Raw genomic sequence first — 23,350 nt, forward strand, 5'->3', positions numbered from 1 at the left:
CTTTGCAAATTCCTCATCATCTGCCCACTCCCTTCTTGAAAAAATTTTCCTGTTGTATAGGTATGATGTTTGTGAACAATCTACAAGCCATTGGCCTCTTTTATTATCTGAATCCTGAGGTGTATTTTCTATTTATTTTCAACTACCCCCTCCTATGCCCACCTTTGCATTTAATTTACCCAGTTTAAAAGAGCTTTTTGAATTCTTAATATAATTTCTCTAACCCTTCTTCCTCCACAGACCACATTACAAATGTTTATGCATAATGCAGTATTTTCACTAAAAGAACATTGAGAATATGCCTTAAATGTTATGTTAGGTTTTCTGCTTTGGACAGAGTGATATAATAAATAGAATGACTTGTCTGTCACTTAGCTAAATTTCACTACTCTTCTATTTACATTATAATCCAGGATTAAAAAAAAAATCCACCCTTCTCAGTCAACTGTTTGGTGAGCCTTGAAAGGAAAATCACTATCATCATCGATAACATTTACCTAACACTTTCAAGGTTGCAGTGAACTTTTCATAAGTTGTCTCTTTTGATCCTCATGACATGGTCTAGCAGCTAGAATTCTGGATTTGGAATCAGAGAGTTTAGGTTCAAATCTCCATTTTGCTTCTTACTGCCCATGTTTTGGTAGAGACAATTAACCTCTCTGGGTTTCCATTTTCTCATGTACAGTGAAGAAGTTGGACTTTGTGATTTTAAAGTTCTCTTCCAGCTCCAAATTTGCAACCCTACAATCCTATAGCCTTGGAAAATTTATATCACAGGTATTATGTTGCCATTTTTCAGATGAGGAAACTTATCAAAGAGACTAAGGTGAGATAGTAGATAGAGAGCTTGACTTTGTATCAGGAAGACCTGAATTTGAATCCTACCTCCAATACTTAGGAGCTTTGTGACCCTGGACAAGTCACTTAATTGCTTTCAACGTCAGTTTCCTCAGCTGTAAAATGGGGATAATAATATCACCTACCTCACAGGGTTGTTGTGAGGATCAAAACATATGTAAAGTACTTTGCAAACTTTCATATGCTATCTAAATATTATCTATTATTGAGTGACTAGCATGCATTTCTAAGGCAATTATTGGAACTCAGGACAGATTCTCCCATGGGAACAGCATCATAGGAATGGATTAGAGATGCAGATCAAGCCATAAAAGCCCATTTCAATCCATAAACAAGCATTCCTTAAGCACCTATTACATGCCAAACATTGTGGGAAATGCAAAGGAAAAAAAATGTAATCCTTCCCCCTCTCCTCCCTTCCATTCTCAAGGAGCTGATACTCTGTCAGAGAAAACAACAGGTACATAAATTAGTATGTGTAAAATAAATGCAAAGTAAACCCAAAGTTTTAGGGAGATAAGGAAAGAGTTTGTGTGAACTGAATCTTGAAAGAAGAGATTCTAGGAGGGGGAAAGTATTCAAGTAATGGAGGTTTGTTCAGTCATGTCCAAGTCTATGTGACCCAATTTGGGGTTTTCTTGGCAAAGATACTGTAGTGGTTTGCCATTTCCTTCTCCAGTTCATTTTACAGATGAGAAAACTGAGGCAAATAAGATACTTGCCCAGAGTCACACAGCTAGGAAGTGTCTGAGGCCAGATTTGAACTCAGGAAGGAACATTGTTACTATGCCAGACCCAGTCTTCTGTCCACTGCAGGCACCGCCTAGCTGCTCAGTAATGGCAATAGCTAGTATGGAATCTATGGGAAAATGTATTCAGAATTCCAGCAGGGAATTCTCACCACACCCACCCTCCCAGTGTTTCAGCAGGAAGAACTCATTTCCTGATTGCCCCTGTTGGAGGACTCCTACACTCTCTTGGCTCCTGCAGAAGGGGCAGCAGATGCTGTAGCAGCAGCAGCAACTGAAGGGACTCTAGCAAGAATAGGGATGGATATTTTAGAGCAGGAGATCTATGGAGCTCATTTCTGAGTTTGCTATTTGTGAGAGGGAAACTATTCCCAGGTCACTAATAACATTGCGTTGCCATGGTCTTGCATTTTTAAATTTTTTTCAATACTTGTGAAGGCTTTCCATTCATTTTTTTTTTAAACAATTCCCCATTATATATCGGTGAAATAGGATACCAGTCCTTTACTACTGGGCAAGGATCTAATGGGAAGAGTACAAAGCTAAGACAGGAGAGATTCAGATCTGTGGATCTGGACCAACCATATGAGCTTAGACAACTTCCCCAGCCCCCATTTTCATGCCTAGAAAAATGAGCTGGGAAGCTGTTTTGCCCTGCTCTCCCCCCTACTTCCCAAGAACGTTCTGAAGATGAATAAAGAGCAATCAACCAGTCATCAAACATTTATTAAGCATCCACTTTCTGCCAAGCACTGCAGTAGACACTGTGAAAACAGAGAATAAAAGAAACTTATGGTCTATCAGGAAAGACAATATATGTGTGTGTGCACTCACGTGTGCACAAATATGAGTATGTGCAAAATAGATATCAATTAATCCATCAACAAACATTCTTCAAGAAGTTACTCTATGCAAGATATTATGCAAAGCACTAAAGATGCAAAGAAAAAAGGAAAAATACTCCCTGTCTTCAAGTTGCTTACATTCTAATGAGGGGGATAACTTGTCCATAAATGGATCCAGACAAAAAATTGAGAGCAAATGAAAAGTTACATTAGATGGGCAAGCGCTGGCACCTGGGGGCTGGAGAAATCCATAAATACAAGATAATTATTTTTGTGATGGGGAAGGACACCAACAGTTTGGGAGATCAGGAAAGGCCTCCATTTTGGGGGGGGCGGGAAACTGCTTTGAACTCCTTCAGAGGAAGAAGCTGTGATATTATCTAAGGGGGCCTTGTCACTAACGCCATATGTGACTTTGGGCAAGTGATTGGGCCTCAGTTTCCTAATCGGAGAATAAGGAAGTTGTTGTAGACCTACAAGAGCCCTTCCAGCTCTCAATCTGTTATCCTGTGATCATATATTATCAAGAACTCTATACACAAGTAGAAGGCCCCATCTTCAGCTCAGAGAATCTGGGACTTTGAGAACTGCCATTCTTAATGTCCATATGTACTAGATCGCTCTGGAGTTCCTGTACAAAGTATTGTTCCCCTCTTCTTTTCATTGTGCCATCATAATAGGTAGAAGGATGGATGGATGGATGGATGGATGGATGGATGGATGGACGGACGGACGGACGGACAGATGGATGTACGGATGGATGGATGGATGGGTAGATAGATAGATAGATAGATAGATAGATAGATAGATAGATAGATAGATAGATAGATAGATAGAGATAATGGAATGAAAGCCGGGTCATGTTGGAGCACTACAGAGCTCTGCTATTTCATCCCTGTCAGGTTAACATAAGTACAGAAGCCCCACCAAATCGATGGTCACAGGCCAGACCTCAGCTGAGAGCGATGGTTGTCTGCTCCAATGCATTTGGCATTTGGATGTAGCATTATCTATCTTGAAGGAAAATCACCATGCCTCCCCTCTCAGTGTCTGAATGTTGCAGTCACAAGGATCTCAGAGACTCTGGAGAAGTTTCCCCACTTTCCTTAGAGATAAATACGTGGCAGGGGGTGAAATTACCATAAATCCCTTCCCCAGAGCATCACTGGCTAGGGACAGGATGTGAGACTCCCTGTTCCCTGAGTGGAAGAATCACCCTGAGTCACGGAAAGAGCCATACAAGGATCCGCCTCTAGTCTGCTGCTGGTTATTTGGTTAGAAAGCAGGCCAAAGGCAGTAGCTGTCATTTCAGCGAGTAGTAGATGAGCAGGTATGATTGGTGCTGCTCTTGGTTTGAGACGATTTCTTTTTTCATCGTTCAGTGTCGGTCACATTGGCAGTAGAGCTTCATAAGATAACAGAAGAACACTGAAAAGGGACCTCAGAGGTCATCTGATCCAACCCCCTTATTTTACAGATGAGGAAACTGAGGCCCAGAGAAGTTAAATGACTTGCCCAAGGTCACCCAGAAAATAAGGAGTAAAGCTGGGGTTTGAACTAAGAAAACTTCCAAAGCCTCTACTCCTTTCACTGTACCACTGTCTCCTACATAGGTAGCGTCTATAGTGTCCAGATTTCTTAGATCTCCATTATGTTAGGGGCATCTTCAGGAGAGATCCCGTTACCTAGCAGAGGCTTTGTAAAATCAGCCTACCATTCTTCCCTACCTTGTGTTTCTCCATAGGAGGTGGTACAATAAAGGTCCCTTCACCTTTCTGGGCCTCGGTTTCCTCACCTGTAAAGTGAAAGAGACCTTCCCCCTCTATATAAGTGATCCTGCGATTGCCCTCATCCTTCGACGCTGGGGTCCATTTATACTTAATTGTAATTCTTTAGTACAATGAGACCAGATCGGAAATTCACCTCAAAACAGAAGCTTCGCTAAGTTCCATTAGGTGTAGAATTCTGACTGTCATCTTGTACTTCCTAATATATCCAACTCCTCCCACTTTCTGTCTGAAAGATTTTGACTTTGTGACTCTCAAAGTATCACTATAAATATTTAGTAAATGATGTATTAGTGCCGCTGGATTGGTGTAAACTTTTCCATCTTGAAAATATTTGAATGGATTATCAAGTTGTACATAGCAGATTTGCAGTGTCATGTGCAGTGGTCTTTATTGTACTAGATTATAGAAATACTTGTTTCATTCCATAAATTAAAAAGAAAAAATAAGAAAATATTAATGGAAGAATTTCATTTAACTTTCAGGCTAAAAAAGACATGCCATACATATTATAGAGCACAGTCGTTGTTCTAATCAATTAGTGGGAAGAAAAATAATTGGAAAAATGAGCCTGGGGAAATGGGGAGAATCTTTTCTTTTGGATTCTCAGAAGTTAGTTGAGTTTTTTGTTTGGTTTAAAAGACCCGTGATTTTGTTTAAAAATTTGGTTTAAAAATAGATGGAAATTAGCCTCTCCAGAACATGCCTCATCTCCAGAGAGTAAAAGGTACTTGTATGGTAATCACATAGCTGCATTTCTTGGAAATACCAACCATATGTCTCTCATTACTTGTTTTCCAAAACCATACGGAAAACATGCCTGAGTGTGGTTTGAGGAAAATGGCTTTGTTTATGGCATGTTTCATATGAGTCCTCCCAATAAGGTTGGTTTTGATCTGCATCTGATAAGGGCATTTTGTTTTCGTGCAGGTGTTTTATATCTTCAGTACGGGGATGAAACAAAGCAGCTTAGGATGCCCAACGAAATCACAAGTGCAGACACAATCCGTGCCCTCTTCGTAAGTGCCTTTCCTCAGCAGCTCACTATGAAAATCCTGGAATCTCCAAGCGTAGCAATTTACATCAAAGATGAAAGCAGAAACGTGTACTATGAATTAAACGATGTAAGGTAAGTGGTGGTGTGTACCATCTTTATAACTCAATATATTATCATTAGCATTTCTACAGCATGCCCAGAGCACTTTTAGTCTTTAATTTATTCTTCTCATTGTCACAGGGATGTCAAGCATTACTGTTATTACAATTGACAAGCTCATTCTCCATACCAGTCAGTCAATAAATGTTCACATATGTGTGCATTCATTCACTACTGCTAGATTGTAAACTCTCTGTGGGCAAGGGCTAGGGAGATATTTTTTGGTTTGGTTTGGTTTGCTGTCTCTGTGTTCCTAGAATCTAGCATCATGCTTTCCAGAATAATGAAACTTGCTAAATATTTATTGAGTTTGACTTTGCTTCTATGTTCAAATGATGTGACTTAAGAAGAAATAGATTCAATAGAACTGGTAGGGTTCACTTAGGCTGAGCTCTTTGCCCCCATTCAACCTCTTTTTCTTTTTTGGGGGGGGGGTAGGGCAATTGGGGTTAAGTAACTTGCCCAAGGTCACACAACTAGTTTTTTTGGGGTGTGTGTGTTAAGTGTCTGAGGCCGGATCTGAACTCAGGTCCTTTTGACTCCAGGGCCGGCACTCTACTCACTGCATCACCTAGCTGCCCCTTCTTTTTTTCTTTCTTAACAAAAGAGAGAGCCAAAGCCCAGAAAAGTAAAGTGATTTTCCCAAGTAACGCCAGTAGCCCCATCAACAGAGGCAGTGTTAGAATTCGAAGGTATTTCTTCAGGTTCTCAGTTAACTGCTCATTCCTTTGTATCCATTGTTTACAATTCACCCACTAGAGTAAGATCTACTACTGTTGCATCCCAACCCTAGGGATCTACTTGGTGGCCAACCTGGTCCTTCCCTGGCAGAACGAAGCATCACCTTGTAAATTTTTTTAATGCCTTGCCTCTGGCATGAAATAGATGTAAACCGATAAATAACTTGCAATTATCAGGGATGACATATCTAGGCATGTGCCAAAACCTATGAGTAATTTAGGGCGTTTAAGGTTGACACACGCCTTAAGGTATAGGTACTGCATCTGGTGTTGAAGCTTTATTTAAATATTCATGGGGATCAGGAAATTTGTTTTTGTTTTTTTAGAATGAATTATTAATAAGATTGTCAGGAAAAAAACCCTTAAATTTATAAAACATAAGCTTAAACATAAAATAGTCATGTTATCCTGAAAGAGTATACATTCAGTGGTAAAATGGCATATGTTTTTCTATTTAGAACAAACATATTGCATCTTTTACAGTTGGAGGAGTTGAGAGGAATGGTAACCACATTCAGTGGATTCTTGATTGCTCATATTAGAGAACTCAGCTAACATGGGTAATTGAAATCCGCTTAATCTCCAAATCTAATCTGAGTCAGTGTAATAGTTTCTGCCTAGCCCTGAATACAGCTCTTTCTGGAGCCAATTGGAAGCAGTAAAAGTGCTGTTTGGAGATTGACTTTTTTCTCACTTCCCATGCCTGTGGCTTGGTAGATCATCAAATGACCAGAGGGAAGTAAAAGGAATACGAAGGAGGAAGAAAAAATCAGTCTACACAATCAGATAAGTGAATGAGTAAGATCTGATTACTTAATCAAAGAATCTAGGAATTTCATATTTCAGAGGGATCTCAGTAGTCAATCGATAAACATTTATGAAGCACCTACTACATACCAGATTCATGCTAAGTGCTAGGGAAATGAAAAGAGGCAAAAGATCATCCCTGCTCTCAAGTAAAACCTGCTTTGTTAAATGAAGAGACTCTGCAGTTTTTCCATAAGTGGTCCAAGTTTTGCTTGAAGATCTCTTAATGGGAATCCCACCACTTCCCTGAGCATCTGTTCCCCTCTTGATTTTTGGATAATTCTACATGTCAACAAAGAAAGCACAGGAGAAAAGATGGAGTCATTTAAATCACACACTACTACTCCTTGTAAGTCCAAACTATACATTTATTTGGAAAATATAAAATCTTAGAGTTGAAAAACATAGGAAGGAAAGGACAGATTAAGTGCCTACTATGTGCAGCACACTCTTAAGCAGTTTACAAATATATCATTAATCCTGACAACAACCCTGGGCAGGAAGTATTAATATCCCTATCTGAGGAAACTGAGGCAAAAAGAGAACATGTGACTTGCCCAGGATCATATGGTAAGTGTCTGAGGCCAGATTGGAACTCAGATCTTCCTCACTACAAGCTCAATGATCTATCCATTGAGCTACCTAGCCTCCCCTTCTATCAACAGATGCTAAATAGGCTATTCCTAAAGACATCAAGGAAAGAGGAGCTCACTAACTCCCAAGTCAATTTCCTCCCTTTCAGAATTACTATTAGTTGTTAGGGAGTCTTTCCTTACCTCCAGCCTACATTTACCTCTTTACCACGCTTATCCATTGCTCCCAGGTTTTGGGGAGGGGGGGTTTCCTATGGGACCAAACAAAATAGCAACTTTTCATAGGCTGAAGACTCTAAGTCTTTTATTTTCCAGGTATAACATACCCAGATTCTTCAGTTGATTCATATTCTCCAGATTCCCCCAACCCTCCAAGCACCCTCCTCTGGACAACATCCCTCCTAAATTATGGTACCCAGAACTAAAGACAGTCCTCCAAATGTGATCTGCTCAGGGAAGAGTACAAGAAGACTTTCTGGTTCTGTTCCCCATGCTTCTCTTAATGAAACCTAGAAATGGTGTTGGGTTTTGACAGTTGCATTCTTCAACCTTGTGGTTCACTAAAATTCTCAGATCCTTTTTTCATAGAAACCATTATATAGCCATGCCTCCCTCTTCACATACTTTTTTTTTAAAAGCACTTGGGATTAAGTAACTTGCTCAAGGTTACACGGCCAGTTATTTTGTGTGGGTGCCAAGTATCTGAGACCAGAACCAATCCCGGGTCTCCCGATGCCAGGGCCAGCGCTCTTACTCACTGTGCCACCTGGCCACCCCTCTTCGTGTACTTTTATAGTTGATATCTGGTTCTGTAGCCTATGAGAAGATGTACCTTGATGGCTTTAGTAAAGAACATGGTTGTAAAGAGCATGCTATTTGTAAATTCATCTACTATCTATTTGATATCTATTTGAAATAGCCATTATATCACCATTAATATTTTTTATTAGGGCTTAAGAAAGGTTGATGCATGAAGGCAAAATATATTGAACATTTTTTCCTATAAAGGATAAATTTCTTTTGTGGCCCCCTGTTCAATTAGCCTCATTAATATGGATTTGTAATTAACCCACCTTAAAAACACACCCCTAACTGGCCCATCTCTCCCTCCTTGACATTGCTTTCTACTGATAGACTAGAAAACCAAAGCAAGAGTGTAAGCTCAGGCTGGTCACTGCTTTGGAGCAGTCATAGTTAAAGGAAAGCATCAAGACTAGTCCAAGAATCCTACCCTTTAGCTAAAAACCCAAACCAATAATCCCAATGCTTGAGATCAGCCCACTAAATGTGGAGCACACCTGGAGGAAAGGGATTTAGCCTCTTACTCAAACTCTCTCAAATTCCCTACTGTGAAATGGAAAGGAGTCATAGCTTGGAAAGAACTGAGTCATTCTGGGCGGCAGACTTTCTGCTGATAAGGGCAAAGAGGGAATCTGATGGACATGATGCAGATTGCTCATTTCTAAAATTATTTTAAAGTATGATTTGAGATAAGATATGTAGACATTTATGTATTTAGCCTTTTTTTGGAGGACTGAACATAGTCAACCTTCTGGGGGGAGGGAAGTATCTGTGATGGAATTCCTTCCCCCACCCCCAGGAACATTAATATTAGTTATCAGAATGTTATATAGTAGAAACAGAATGAAGTCAGGTAGACTTTTGTTTAAATCCTATCTGATCCTTATTTGCTGAATGAACATGGGCAAATCACTGAATCTCCCTGAACGTCAGTTTTCTCATCTGTAAAATAGAGATAATAATACCTGTAGTGCCTACATCTTTAGAGTTGTTGTACCAATGCAAACTTTGAAGTGCTATGTCAATGTGAATTATTATTATTATTATTTATCATCATCATTTGACTATTACAAGGCAAATGTTGCCAGAATGATTAGGTTAAGACACAAACACCATTAAGTGTCACAGTCTGCCTAAATCTCTTTTGATTACTTCTCAATGAGACTCATTTTCTTTTGTGTACAACACTATTCCAAAGTCCCTGATGAAGGGAAAACATACTTTAAAAATATGTGAGTTTTAGATCCAAAGCTTTGGTCCTTGTGGGACTCTTTTTGAGACTACAGGCAAATGTTCTTTCTTAACTTTATGAAATTCCTTGGGAAAGAAAAAAAAAACAAGCCATTTTTCTTTTGTGTGCATTCATTAGATAAGCAGAAAATTAGTCATTTGGGCAAAGCAAACACTTAAATATTTAAATATTAACTGAATCCCTTTGAACTTACTGTAAATATTAGAGCTTTATTGTTTTTGAAAATGTTAGCCTGACACACTCAGAAACTTGAAGGTACTCCCTGATATGTGTGGATGGGGATCTGGGCTGCCTAAATAATTACCCTTGGGGAAAAGAGATAAAGTTGGCCCTTTCCCCTGCTATTTTTTCTTTTGTGTATGTGTGTGTGTGATTGACTATTTTGTGGTAGGAAATTTTTTCATTTGTGTGTGTGTGTTGTGTTTTTGTTTTTTGTTGTTGTTGAGTTTGGGGTTTTGGGTTTTTTTTTTTTTTGGTCTGGTCAGCTGTAGCTAGTGTTGGATTGTCAATGGATATCTAAAGGCAGGCAAAAGAAATGGCTAAAATAAAACTCCTTTCATTTTCTATAGTCATGGATGTTTTTGATTCCAGGAACATTCAGGACAGGTCCTTCCTCAAAGTTTACAACAAGGATCCTGCACATGCATTCAATCATACACCCAAAACTCTGAATGGAGATATGAGGGTAAGTGTAATTTTCCTCTTCATGTGTGTTAAGCCACTTTCTTCCTTTCTTAAACTATTTGCATGTTCATCCACCCTCCAGGGCGATTCGAGAGTCCTTGCCACTCTCCCAGGCTGATGAGTCACTAGCTTGTTGCAAGCTGTAAGAAAAGTTGAGTGGCAGCTTTCTGACTTCCGCGTGACTTAGAACAAAGTAACTGACATTTCTATATAATTCACAACATGTCCTGAGTTATATCTAAGGATGAGGTTCATGCCCTGACTCATAAAAGGAGCCTAAACTCCATTTTGCAAAGAATGTAAGACATCTTTGGTTCTTTTGTGCTTTACTTTACCTTACCAAGATGGTAGCTCTCCTTTTTCCCCCTCTTTCAAAAGAGAATGAATCAAATATGCATGTAAAACATTTTGATATGTGCACATATTAGATCTTGTAGGTCTCAGTTTTCTGAGTGAGTGAATGAATGAATGAAAAAGCATTTGTTATTTTAAGCCCTTACTACTTAGCACCATAGTTGGTATTAATACCAACCTAAACTTTGGAAATATAAAAGAAATGATCTCTACCCTCAAGGAGCTGATATTCTAAATTATGCTGACTTTCTAAAGCATGACAGTTTGGTGGAGGGCACTTAAGATCAGCCCCTGTCCTGACTGGGGAATTCCTGAAAGGCTTGTGGGAAATTCTGAAATCCATTATGTTTGGTTTGAAGGGAGTAGAACAGAGAAACTGAAGGTGGGGGAGATGTGGGTAAATTACATGGCTGCACTAAGAGTTATTGAGAAAGGCATTTATTAAACATTTAGGATGTGCCAAGCCGTGGGATAAGTGCTGGGGATCCACTCCATGCCCCTTAGATTTAGGACTTTGCTCTGTTTCAAATGAGGTGTTTGACCTAGAGAACATAGCAGAATCGCTATCTGAGATGACAAGGTTTTATTATAGGTGAGCTCCAAGGTACTGTGCTGCCTGCCCTACAGCTGAAGTGAAGTTCTCTGCCATGAGAAAACTGTTACTTGAGAGTGAATATCTATTTGGGTCAGGATGTAAGTAAGAGAAGCCAGCAGATTCCATTAAAACTCCGGGAAGAATATATATGTAACCACAATGAGTGGAATATGAGTGATGACTTATTATGGGAATTGAGCCTATGGTGGGGTTTTTTTTCTTCTTAATTTTGAGGAATGAGTCTTCTACTCACTCAGCCACTGCCTTCACAACATTGTAAAACTTAGGATCGTGATGTTGACTGTGTTTATACTTTAAAGTAAAACAAGCTGATGTGAAGACAATTGCATCCTGTAATTAGCCAAACATGCTATGTGAACCAGAGGTGTCAAACACACAGCCAACAACACTCTCGGAAGGACAAATGTAGATTAAAATGTAATCAGGAAATATATAAAATAAAGAAAAATACAATACAACATAGCTAATGTTAGTTTGAGATTTTCTAAGTCAATATGTACCAGAACGTTTGAATCCAACTTTACTGCTGTAGGCTAGATAGTGTGGGTCCTCCTTCCTTTTTATTAACTTGCCATACTCATTGTCAGGGATATTTCTAGAAGGCTCAGTTCCCACAAGTCTCTTTGATGCCTGGCATCTCTACCTCCTTGGAAATGGAGCCTTATAAGTGCTCAGAGTTCCCTTTCTGGGATTTAGAGCCATTCCCATGTAGCAGCCCTAGAATAGTCTCAGTTAATGGCTGGTTGGGACACCTGTTTCAACTCCCAAACAGATGTGAGACCTACATAAAGATTGGCAGGAAAAACATATAGAATCAAATATTAACCATATGCACAAGATTGATTATCATGAAACAGGAGTTTTGGCTAGGAGATTCTGGGTACATTGTGCCTTTGTATGAGACCCTTGTGACTCTTTATTCTGAGTGGGCTCCATCCTGATTAAATACTAGCCTGCTTGTTGGGGAAAAAACAAATGCTCACCCCTTTATGCTCTTATCACCAATTGTACACCATCACAACCAAAAGTCAGGACTTTGTTTAGAATCCTGATTCAGCAAAGGAATTACACAATTTCAGAATCAGCCAAGTGTAATAATGAAAACAAGGAAATGAACTCTCTTTTCTTTCCTTTCTACCCTAGCTCAGTTCTATGAGATCATCTCAGAGTATGACCCCTACTGATTCTCAAAACTAATGGAAACACGATTCGCTCAGATTGAAATACCAGTATGTCCACCCTTAGTCAAAGCAACCTATCTCTGGTTGGAATTCTCTGACCTTCCCTTAGAAAACAGGGTTCTTGCTACAGTAATGGAGTGGAATATCTGCAGTCACACTTCCTAACATTCCCAATTTTAAAAAAAGAATTTGTTTCAAAATAATTTTTATTGATTGATTTTGTTTTTAATATCATCTATATTTCCCATTTCCCTTTTCTCCCCAGGGAGCCATGATTTTATAGAAAAGTAACCAATATGTTGAAGCGATCTGATGTTATATTCATTGTTCTGTACCTGTTGTCCCGGGCAGCTAGTTGGTGTAGTGGATAGAGTACCAAGCCTGGAGTCAGGAAGAATCATCTTCCTGAGTTCAAATCTAGCCTCAGAGATTTACTAGCTGTGTGACCCTAGGCAAGTCACTTAACATTGTTTGCCTCAGTTTCCTCATCTGTAAAATGAACTGGAGGAGGAAATGGCAAACCACTCTGGTATCCTAAATGTAGTCACTAATACTCAAACACAACTATAAAACTACTCAACAACAACACCACTCTTGATCTCTCACCTCTGCAAAGATTCCTAAGAGATGACTTCTTGTATCTCTTCTTTGGGTCCAAGCTTGTTCATAATTCCACAGCCCCTCAGTCTCGAATGTTTTATTGTTTTGTTTGATTCCATTTGTATGTTCCCATGCTTCTCCGAATTCATAATAGTCATTGTTTCTTAAAGCACTCTAATACATTGCCTTTGTGTACAATTAGCCCTTCACCAATCATAGGGGATTTCCAATTTTTTGCTACAAAATAGAAATATTTTTGGCAGGTGTGGGGCCTTTCTTTTTTTGTCATTGAGCTCTCTAAGGAAGGAATCTAAAAGCTAGTGGGCCAATAGAACAGAGTTCATCTAAAATGCTTAATGGTTGTTAGGAGTTAGGAGAGTCCTTATTCCTCTGTTTTCAACTAGACCGTGGTAATGAAGGAATTTACTTGTGGCTGTGCTTATGAGTCACTTACTAGAACACTGTGCCTGATGTCATTAGAACTTCACTCACCACTCTATTGGCAGACTGGGACAAAAGCAAATCTCAGGCTCCTTACAAATAAACTTACACCCTATGAAAAGCATAGGCTGGATTGGACTGGGGCTAGGGGTGAGTAGCATCAACCCTGGATCTTCGAGGTGGCCTCTCAAATGTTCCTTATGCACCAAACTAAATCTCAAATAATGTCATTAAAAGAAAAATGTTAGGCTGTATGTCTAAACTGTATCATCTCCTGGAACAATCATTGGAAAATACTGATATTACTTGGGAAACACAGAATGAATGCATCAGCCTTGAGGTTATAGGCCTCAGGGCACAGACAAAGTATATACTTGGTGGTGGTGGAAATGCTTGTGTTTTTGTACATTTAATATCTCAATCTGAGCATTTTTGAGGCCTGACTGTTTTATGTGACCATAATCAAATAGAAAAGGCAGTGTCGTGTAATAGAGAGAATGCTGGACTTGGAATCAGGCAGGGCTGGGTTTGAGTTCCACATCTGATACTTAACTAGCTCTGAGGTACCCCCGGTGGTTTACTAGTCAGTGTGCCAGGTACTGGAGATGCCAAGACAGCAATGAAACAGCATCTGTTCTCAAGGAGCTTACATTCCTTCTGAGCAGCGGACTTGTATGCAGATACATGAATACAAACAGCTGCATGGTGGTTTAGAGAGACATGTCTCTAGCAGTTGGGATAAAGTGCTTAAAATCCTCCAGCTTCATTTTTCAAAGTTGTAAAATTGGGATAATAACACCTCTGGTATCTGCCTCAAAGGCTTGTTGTGAAGATCAAATGAGATAATGTATTTCAGTCACTTTACACATTTCCACATCATTCCTTGCTCCTCCTCCTCCCTTTCAGACGTCTTCCCAAGCCCAGTCTGATCATCTGCCAAGTCCCGTTGACTCTCTCTTTCATATCTACCCCTTTTCTTCAAAAGACTTCCTCCAGCCTAGGTCAGACCCTCACCACCTATGAGCAGGACTGTTGTAAGTCTTCCTACCTGCCCTCCCTCCCTGCCCTCCCTCCCTGCCTCCAAATCTCTTCCTTCTCCTCCACTCCATAGTGTATGCTGTTGAGAAATAAAACATCATTCAAAACATCAAATAATTCAAAGCATCCAAAGCTTTTAATGGCTCCCACTTAGCGACCAATTTCAGTCCGAACTCCATAGCCTGGCATTCAGAGTCTTTCACAGTCTGACTCCACCACCTTTTGTAGCCTCATGCCCTGCAGTGCTCCCCCAGTCACCAAGTTGGATTTCTCCACATTCCCCAAATACTCTCCATCTTTTAGACCTGCAGGCCTTTTCCCCCATTCCTTCCCCTCCATCTAGAGTGAATGCCTTGGGACATTCTACCTATCCTTCAAGGCCCAGACTGAATGCTGGCTCCCTCATCTCCCTTATCCCTTATCCCTTAACTACTGAAAGAACTCACTCCCGTTCTTATGGCATGTAATGCTAATGATGATGATAACCATAAACTTTATGTTCATGTAGGGCTTACAAATTATCTTAGTTTTATCCTCACCACATTCTCTGTAGCTATACAGGGAATGCATGGTTTACCTTATTTTTGTAGATAAAGAATCCAGTTCTGAGAAGTTAAGGGACTTACCCAAGGTCATAGCTTGAAAATGGCAGGGCTAGTATTAGAACCCAGATTTTTTTTTGTTCCTTTTCCAATATTCTATTGACTTCACTTTACACATGCTGTCATCTATTTCAGATAGCTAGCTTATATATCTTAAATAAATACACATGTAATTTATATTTATATATGGGTGCATATATAGTTGTAAGATGTAGACATAGATAAATAGAGGCATATCTCTAGCTGTCCCTTACATCTGTCCAAGTTAAAATGACTGGTAGTCACAGGGATTCCCTCCATGCTGCCACTATTTGAATCCTTCCCTTTTCCCCTCCCCTTCCTCTTCTCTTTCTCCCTCTCCCTTCCCTTCCTCCTTCCTCTTCCCCCTCTCTTTCCCTTTGCTTTCTCCTTCCCCCTCCCCTTCCCCTTACCACTCTAGTATCTTTGCCAAGAAAACTCCAAAGGCATCATGAAGAATTGGACACAACTAAAAACTAATTGTGCTTTTCCTCTAAAAAAAAAAAAAACCAGATGGCTCTAAGTTCAGTCCTTTGTATTTCAAAATCCATGATTTAACACATAACTATCACTTCATCTTCTTATAAGGGATCTAAATGAAAAAAAAAACGCTTTTTTCACTAAAGAGCTGGCCTAATCAATTTAATGGGATTACAGGGACCTGAGTCTCTGAGAAATGGAAGATGTGAAGATGTAGAGACATGAACATTAACATCTGGTTGGGAGACTTGAAGACATCTCCTGGGTCTGGGGACTACTTATTTATCCATCCATTCATAGCTCATTGAAGATGAGTGGTTAAATCTCACGAATGATTTGTACTTGACCTATAAGAGATATATGAGAGAATAGTATTAGGATATCCTGAAACCATTCTGTACCCAATACTACTTGTTACATTAGAGTTTGTTGGACTCTACCCATGTGAAGGAAATGTAGATACAAATTATAGTCTAAAGTTCCCAGAGGAGACTAGAGTGGGAAGAAAATGAGCCAAGAGACATAACTTTAGGGATAGCCCTTTGGACCCAGGCTAAGAAAACCCAGCACATTGGGGTTATAGGTCATGAATTACATTAGCAGTAAAACAATATTACATAGAGATTTCCAGATATTTCTGTGGAAATTCTCTCCCACTGAGGACTGGAGAAGAGAAACCACCATGGTTAGTAATATCAGGCAGTAACATTAGAAAGGGAATTGAGCAGACCAATCTCTAGGATGTGTGGTACAAAATTAAGGGGGTAAACCTGGGTGCCTAATTAAGACCAGTAGGGGTTTGTTGAGACCATCAGGAAACTTTCTAGCCCTGTTTGGTACAATGTAAAATATTTCATGTTGGCGTGACATACATGTAATGTGGTCTGAGTTTTCTTTTCTACCCTCCTAATTCCTTTCCCCATCCAAGCAAGTGGCATGTAGTTGAGTCTATTTCCCTAATACCTTGTTTGCCTCAGTATTAAAACTGTCTGACTTTCATTAGGGAAATTCACCTACCAATGAAAGCTGATTTTTCAGTTCCATGAATCTAAAGGAGAGAGGCATTTTACTGTCTAGAGTGCAGAGCTGGTGGCTTTTTGCCTTAGATTGATAACAAAAGCATACATTTACTGAGTGCTTTAATGTAATCCCCACAACAACTCTATAAGGTACTCTTCTTTTCCTCATTTGACTGGTGAGAAACTAAGAGTTTGTTCAATGATTTTCTCAGGGTCATACACCCAATAAATAATGGAGGTGGAATTCCAACCCAGACCCTCAGTCCTGTATCTCGAGCTCCTTTCCATCCCGCTATACTTCTCCAGTTCCTCTAAATAGCCAAATTTCCCTAATCATTAGTGCCTTTTTGGTCAGCTGGCACCCTGCCAGAGAAGACTGAAGGCTTTGGAGTAGCAGAGGCAATAACATTATTGTGAACGTCTGAAGCATTTTCTTATTTACGGGCCTAACTCTTTGACAGCCCTGACTGTATTTCATTATATGCTCGAGTTAACACTGTTGAAATCACTTTAAAATGATGTACAAAATTATCCTATGCTCTGGGCTTCTTCCCGCAAGCCAAAAGGTGTGTCTCCTCCGGGTGGAGAGCGGATGGTTATTATGGGGATCATTAGTTATGCAAACACATGTTAATTCTGTGGTTGGCCAGGGCTGGGTTAGGACACATCCTACCTCTGAAGTTATGAAACCTCCGTTGTTTTTTTTTTTAAAAGGGAAACGCTCATCTCTGCACAGCTAATGTAAAGCCTCCCAAGGCTACATCTCTCTTCCCAGCCTAGGAGGCTGCTTGATTCTCCTGACACTTTTTTTTTTTTGTCATTGAGAGGTTATGACAACACAAGACATATTGTATTTATAAACATCACATGTTTCCTCGTTGTGGCTGGCAGAGTCTGCCAGACAGAACACATGGAAGAAACATTTCTCGTTAGTTCAGCATTGGTTTTAGTTATGCTGATTTCCGGGACAGGGAAAATGCCTTCCTACTCAGATTTAGCTTTCAGAGAGTAGGAGCAAAACCCCTGAATGTCCGTGAAATAGTCTTAACGAGAGAGGCTACTGCGCCTTTAAACCACATATTTTAACTAAAGGCTTCCTTCTGGAAGGGGGGAAAAACTCCCAGCCCAAACCAAAAAACCCAAGCTGTGCTTTTAGTGCATGAAAAGACAGCCTGAACGGGAACCGTCTGGTGGCTTTCAAAATCTCTGCGAGTCTAGAAAGTTTTTCCAAGGAAGAAAAGGTTCATAGAAGATGTAAGGTAAGAACTTTGTTTTCATAATCTTCAGAAACCTTTTGCCATGCTTATTGGATACTTAGATTGAGTTGATCTTTAAATGTTTTGTATCAAAATGTAAAAAAATAAACTTTTAGAAGATATTAATAATTGAATGTAGTTTTGTTTTGTTTTTTTACCTTTTAAATGCAACTTAGAAGGAAATTTCTTATTTATGGACTGGGAACCTTTTAAAACATTTACATAAATCGTAGAATGCTTTTCCTGATCTGTAAACTAGTTAACCTAGAAATTTAGAAGGAGTTAAAATGTCGATATCATTTGGTAGGGCTATGTGAGTTTTCTGACAGTTTCCCAGGTTTAATGAGATACTAATCTAGTACCAGTTTTAAAGACACATGGGAAGTGAAAGTGTCCTATCCAGTGTGAAATCAGAATCCCCATTCACAATCTGAGAAAATAAACTCACTTAGAGTTTACTTTCTCAGAGAAAGTAGTTTCATGGCAGTTTTTTCTTGTTAAATCATATCTTGCTTTGAAAACACATTGTCAGCTTAAGCCTCACGAACTAACTAATGCTTCCGTGGTTCTAAGTGCCATCTTATTGTGTTGGTTTTCATAAATGTGGCGATCGTGCTCATTTTCAGTAATTGTTGTGCCTGGGCTAAAGCAAGGATTGGTTAAATCACTGCTTTTTGTAACTTATCATCAACCCAGCACACTGCCTTGCCTGTGGTTCCAGTGGGCGTGTGTCTCAATTTCAAGAAAAGTAAAGTATATGTTTTAACAAGTTGTTGCAAAAGGAATATCCTTTGTCAGACCACATGCTCCAATTTTTGGTTTGGAAAATATGGTTGCCGTACACATAATAAGCCTAAAACAAGTATACATTTGCTGAATTGGAGTATTTCTTTTTAAAGGACCATAATGAGAGAGTTGTCTTTCAAGCATCTCTTTTAGTGCGTAGATACTTACTTGGTGAGAGGCAGCATGGTATGGCAGATACAGACCTAGCCTTGGAATTAGAAAGACCTGGGTTCATTTTCTGCTGGGGCACATACTAACTAATCTCTCTCTTAGCTAGATAACGCAATGGTTAGAGTGCCAAACCTGGAGTCAGGAAGACCTGAGTTCAAATCCAGTCTTGGGTACTTATTAGCTATGTGACCCTTGGCAAGCCACTTAATTTCTGTCTGCCTCAGTTTCTTAAGTTGTAAATTTCAGTCATAATGGCACCTACTTCTCAGAGGTGTAGTGAGGGTTAAATGAAATAATATCTGTCAAGTACTTAAGCACAATACCTCACACACAGACAGTAGTGCTTATTAAATGTTTTTTCCCTACCTGTTCCGTACCCTAGGCAGCTTTTTAAGACTATAGGTAACACGAAAGTTTCTGATCATTGTTAGAGGGAGCTAGTCCCCCCCCAAACTGGTGAAATCTTAGGTCTTGATGTACCTTCTTTATGCCGACCCCCACCTTGTGTGTGTGTGTGTGTGTACACGCGAGCACACGCACATAACTGACTTTTAATGTTTGAGACATTTCCTTTTAAACTCAGTTTCCGTCAGATGATTAGCTGAGAAGATGCTATGGCGAGTTTCATTATCTCCATTTAGTATCTGAAATTCTGTACATGACGATGTAACTATCCTCCCACAATCATACAAGTCAGGGATATCACAGAAAATAAAACATTTGTACTTGCTCTATTCTCAGCTGCCAAACCCACTTTCTGTATTCTAGATCAACTGAAATCCAAAGCTAGATCGAGTTCCATTGCCAGCTGGGTGACCCCCAGCACTTCACGCCTCCTCAAAGTCTGTTTCCTAATCTCTAAAATGTGGATACTTGTACTACCTGCCTTCTAGGGCTTTGAAAATTTTAAATCATTTCTTTATAAACCATGAGTCATTAGTATTGAATGATTTTTGTACAATTGGCAAAATACTTGTTTTGAATTTTCTTTTTGTTGTTATTTTGAACTTTCAAGCTTTAATAATCTAATGTCAAAGAGTCATAGAATTAGAGCTATCCATTAAGGGACCACAGAAACCATCCAGTACAATTTTTTCATTTTATAGATGGGGAAACCAAGGCCCAGAAAGGTGAGAAGTGACTTAGCCTGAGACCACAGAATGTGTGGCAGAGCTAGGATGTGAAGCCCATTCATCTGATTCCAAATCCTGCATTCTTTCCACTGTTCCATGATCAAACTTGTTCCCTGCTCAGAATTTTGACTGAACCTGACCCACAGTAAAATAAACAGCAGTCAAACCAACTGGTTTTGGGGGGGAGGGTGGAGTAGGGGCTTGTATTTTGTCACCTGGACCCAGAGATTCTTTTCACTTTCTTACAAAGACCTGGCTACAGTCTTGTTTTCTTCTTTTCTTTCTGTGTAGTATCACACCATACAATTTTGTATTCTTGGGATAAAAGCGAAGTATTTGTTTTTTTACTTAGAGAGAGTCTCATGCCTTCAGTGGAGATTAGAGCTCATGGAAGCTGGTGGCTGAGCTATAAGACTGGGGCGGGGAGGACTGAGGAGAGGTCCTCAGATGCTAAAGTGGACACTTTGGGGAGGCAATGCAGCTATTTGATTCTGTCTCCCTTCTAGCCTTGCAGTGAATGCTGTGCCTGACCTCCTCTCTTCGCCCCTTTCCCTGCACAATCCTCCCCCTCCCCAGATCGAGACATCAACTCATCAGTATAAATATCTTGGTGATTTGTGATGGGAAGGTAATTACTGCCAACGACATCACCCAGGAGCACAGCTGCTCATCACAGACCCAGAAATAGGGACTCTAGGATCAAGGCAACTTATCCCGCTACCAAAACATTCCCTAAGGATTTTTGAATTTTAAACTAAACTCTTCTCCTTTCCTTGCCTGGAAGGAGTAGGAAAGTGCTCTGTTTAAATTACTATTAAGCACCTACTATGTGACAGGGTCCTGTAGTGCAAGCCTGTGATCTCTGCTAATGGGTGAGAATGAGGCTAGGGATTAAGTTACAGTAGGCTAAGGCTTTTGGATATTGTACTAAGTCCAGCAACCAATATGGTGAGACCCCAGGTTGCCTAAGGAAGGGTTAACCAGACCAGATCTGAAACAGACTAGATCAGAGTCCCCTGTGCCAATGAGTAGTGAGAGCAGGCTTATGACTGACCCCTGTGTATCTTGCCTGTGGGAGATCAGTAGACCCCAATTCTCCCTCTGCCCCAAAAAGGACCTGCCATGGTTCTTTGCTAAATTCCAGGGATACAAAGGGAAAAAAAAGCTGCCTTCAAGGATCTCACTTTCTACTAGAGAAAAACAAGTGAACAAAAATAGCAAATATGCAGCATATACTGAGGAATAAAGTGGTGTAAGAATCCAAGCAACTGAGCTGAAGATCAATCAGGTGACATTTGTATTGGGCTTTGAAGGAAGCTTAGGCAGCCATGAGGAGAGGGTATATTCCGGAAGAACTGTGAATGATCCCTCTGCCAGTACAGACTGCAGCCCCTCCATTTTTTCTTTTCTTGAGTGATTCTTGTCTCTGTCCTCCCCTAAGTTCTCCCAAGAGGACCCACCCAGCCACCACTCCACTGGTCTTCCTCTGAGTCTTTAATTGTTCCTGTGTACATCTTACATATCATATCCCTTCTGCTATGCCTATGAACATGTTTTATCTTGTACTGTTTCTGCTCTGCTGAAAGTTCCTTGATACTAAGGACTGTTGATTTTCATTCCCAGACCTAGCTAACATGTTGGGGTTTTGCATAGAATGCTACTCTGTGTGGTTGATAAATGGCCATTGAATTGAATTGAAAATATAAAGCATAAAAAGGACCCTACCCCCCACCCCAAATATTGGTTTCTGAGACACCTGGGGAAACCAATGTGAAGCATCTTACAGAAAGTTTAATCCCATCTAATATTGCTCCCAATTATAAAGCATTTATTGATAGCAATTGCATTCTTCTTTCACAATAGGCTGTTAAACTGTTAGGCTGAAAACAGAATTGATTATACTTAAAAACCTATTTGTTGTGGGGTTGGAGAGGGAGGCAGCATGATACCATGTGGGAGGGGGGGGAGGGAGAACAGCAGCAGCCACAGTGTACCATAGGAGGGTTAGCCTGGGAGTCAGGAAGACTCCCCTCTGACAGATGGCAGGTGAGTCATTGAACTCGTCAGTGGTCTGGGTACCCATCTTAGACTTGCAGACCAGCAGCTGCTCTTCCTAGGCAGAAGGGAGGGAGTGTCTTCACTGGGAGTTCTCTACACTTATGATAGCAGAAGTCTAGACATACATAGAAATGGGTGTCAAAATAGCCATGTAAAGATAATTTTATTAGGATTATTTTTTAAAGATCATTTTAGAAGCTTGAACTAGAGGTTTCTGTTGAAGTATTGTATGAAATGAAAGGTTCCGCCACTCCAAAGTGTTTGGGGAGGCGCTCACTCAAGGCAGTCACTTTTATTAGCAGTCACTAGTCAAGTCATGGACTGACTAGTCTATGAGTATTTCTTTTCTTTCTCTCTTTCCTTTCTTTCTTTCTTTTTTTTTTTTGAAGGAGGCAGTTGGGATTAAATGACCTACCCAGGGTCACACAACTAACTAGTAAATGAATGCAGGTCCTCCTGACTTCAGGGCCAGTACTCTATCCACTGCCCCACCTAGCTGCCCATCAGTGAGCATTTCTTAGGCACTGTGTGCCAGCCACTCTGCCAAGCAGTGAGGAGATGAGCGAAAGGAGAATAAGCTCCCAGAATGTTAGGGGTGGAAGGTACCTCCGAGATATTTCACTCAGACCACATGCAGAGTATTCTGTTACATTCCAAGCATCACATTTTAGAAAGGACAATATGTGGGCAAAGATGGAGGTGGAAGATGGAGTCTCATGTGCTGAAAACAGCAAGCAGGCCAGTTTGGCAGGAAATGATCTCAATATGGCATAAAATCACGACTCTTCATCCTCCTGGTTGGCCTCCTCTGGCCACTGCTATAGCTTATCATTGTCCTTCCTGACACACACTAGTAATCCAGGCTTCTTTCAAGGTTCAGCTCAGACACCACCTCATGCATGAAATCTTCCTCAATTCCCTACTTGTTGGTGCTTCCACATCTATAGCTACTTTGTATTTATTTTGTATCTTCTTATCTGTGTACATTTAGCTGCTTCTTAATTAGAATATAAGCTCCTTGAGGGCAGGACCTCCCTTCCTTCTTCCCACTTGTCTTCCTTCCTTCCTTCCTTCCTTCCTTCCTTCCTTCCTTCCTTCCTTCCCTTACTCCTTCCCTCTCTCCTTCCCTCCCTCCCTCCTTCATTCCCTCCTACCCTCCCTCCTTCTCTCCTTCCCCCCTTCCTTCCTTCTTCCTTCCCTCCCTCCTCTCCTCCCCTCCTTCCTTCCTTCCCTTACTCCTTCCCTCTCTCCTTCCCTCCCTCCCTCCTTTGTTCCCTTCTACCCTCCCTCCTTCTCTCCTTCCCCCCTTCCTTCCTTCTTCCTTC

At 40.3% G+C, this 23,350-nt stretch overlaps 1 protein-coding gene across 18 annotated transcripts in view; it reads left to right on the top strand.

Moving 5' to 3' along the window:
- Positions 1-23,350, top strand: part of KIAA1217 (KIAA1217 ortholog) — a 586,069-nt gene that overhangs the window by 434,809 nt on the left and 127,910 nt on the right. For 17 of the 18 annotated variants that reach the window (XM_069086314.1, XM_069086315.1, XM_069086298.1 and 14 more), the window contains 2 exons: positions 5,170-5,368; positions 10,180-10,273. In XM_069086314.1, the coding sequence (XP_068942415.1) occupies positions 5,170-5,368; positions 10,180-10,273 (293 nt within the window). Of the gene's footprint in view, positions 1-5,169; positions 5,369-10,179; positions 10,274-17,301; positions 17,881-23,350 lie in introns of those variants that run through there. The other variant, XM_069086313.1, reaches the window with a different exon arrangement.

Source organism: Petaurus breviceps, unplaced genomic scaffold, assembly GCF_028583685.1.
Source record: "Petaurus breviceps papuanus isolate PSGF00001 unplaced genomic scaffold, PetGlider_PUasm1.0 178, whole genome shotgun sequence".
NCBI classification, from domain to species: Eukaryota; Metazoa; Chordata; class Mammalia; order Diprotodontia; family Petauridae; genus Petaurus; species Petaurus breviceps.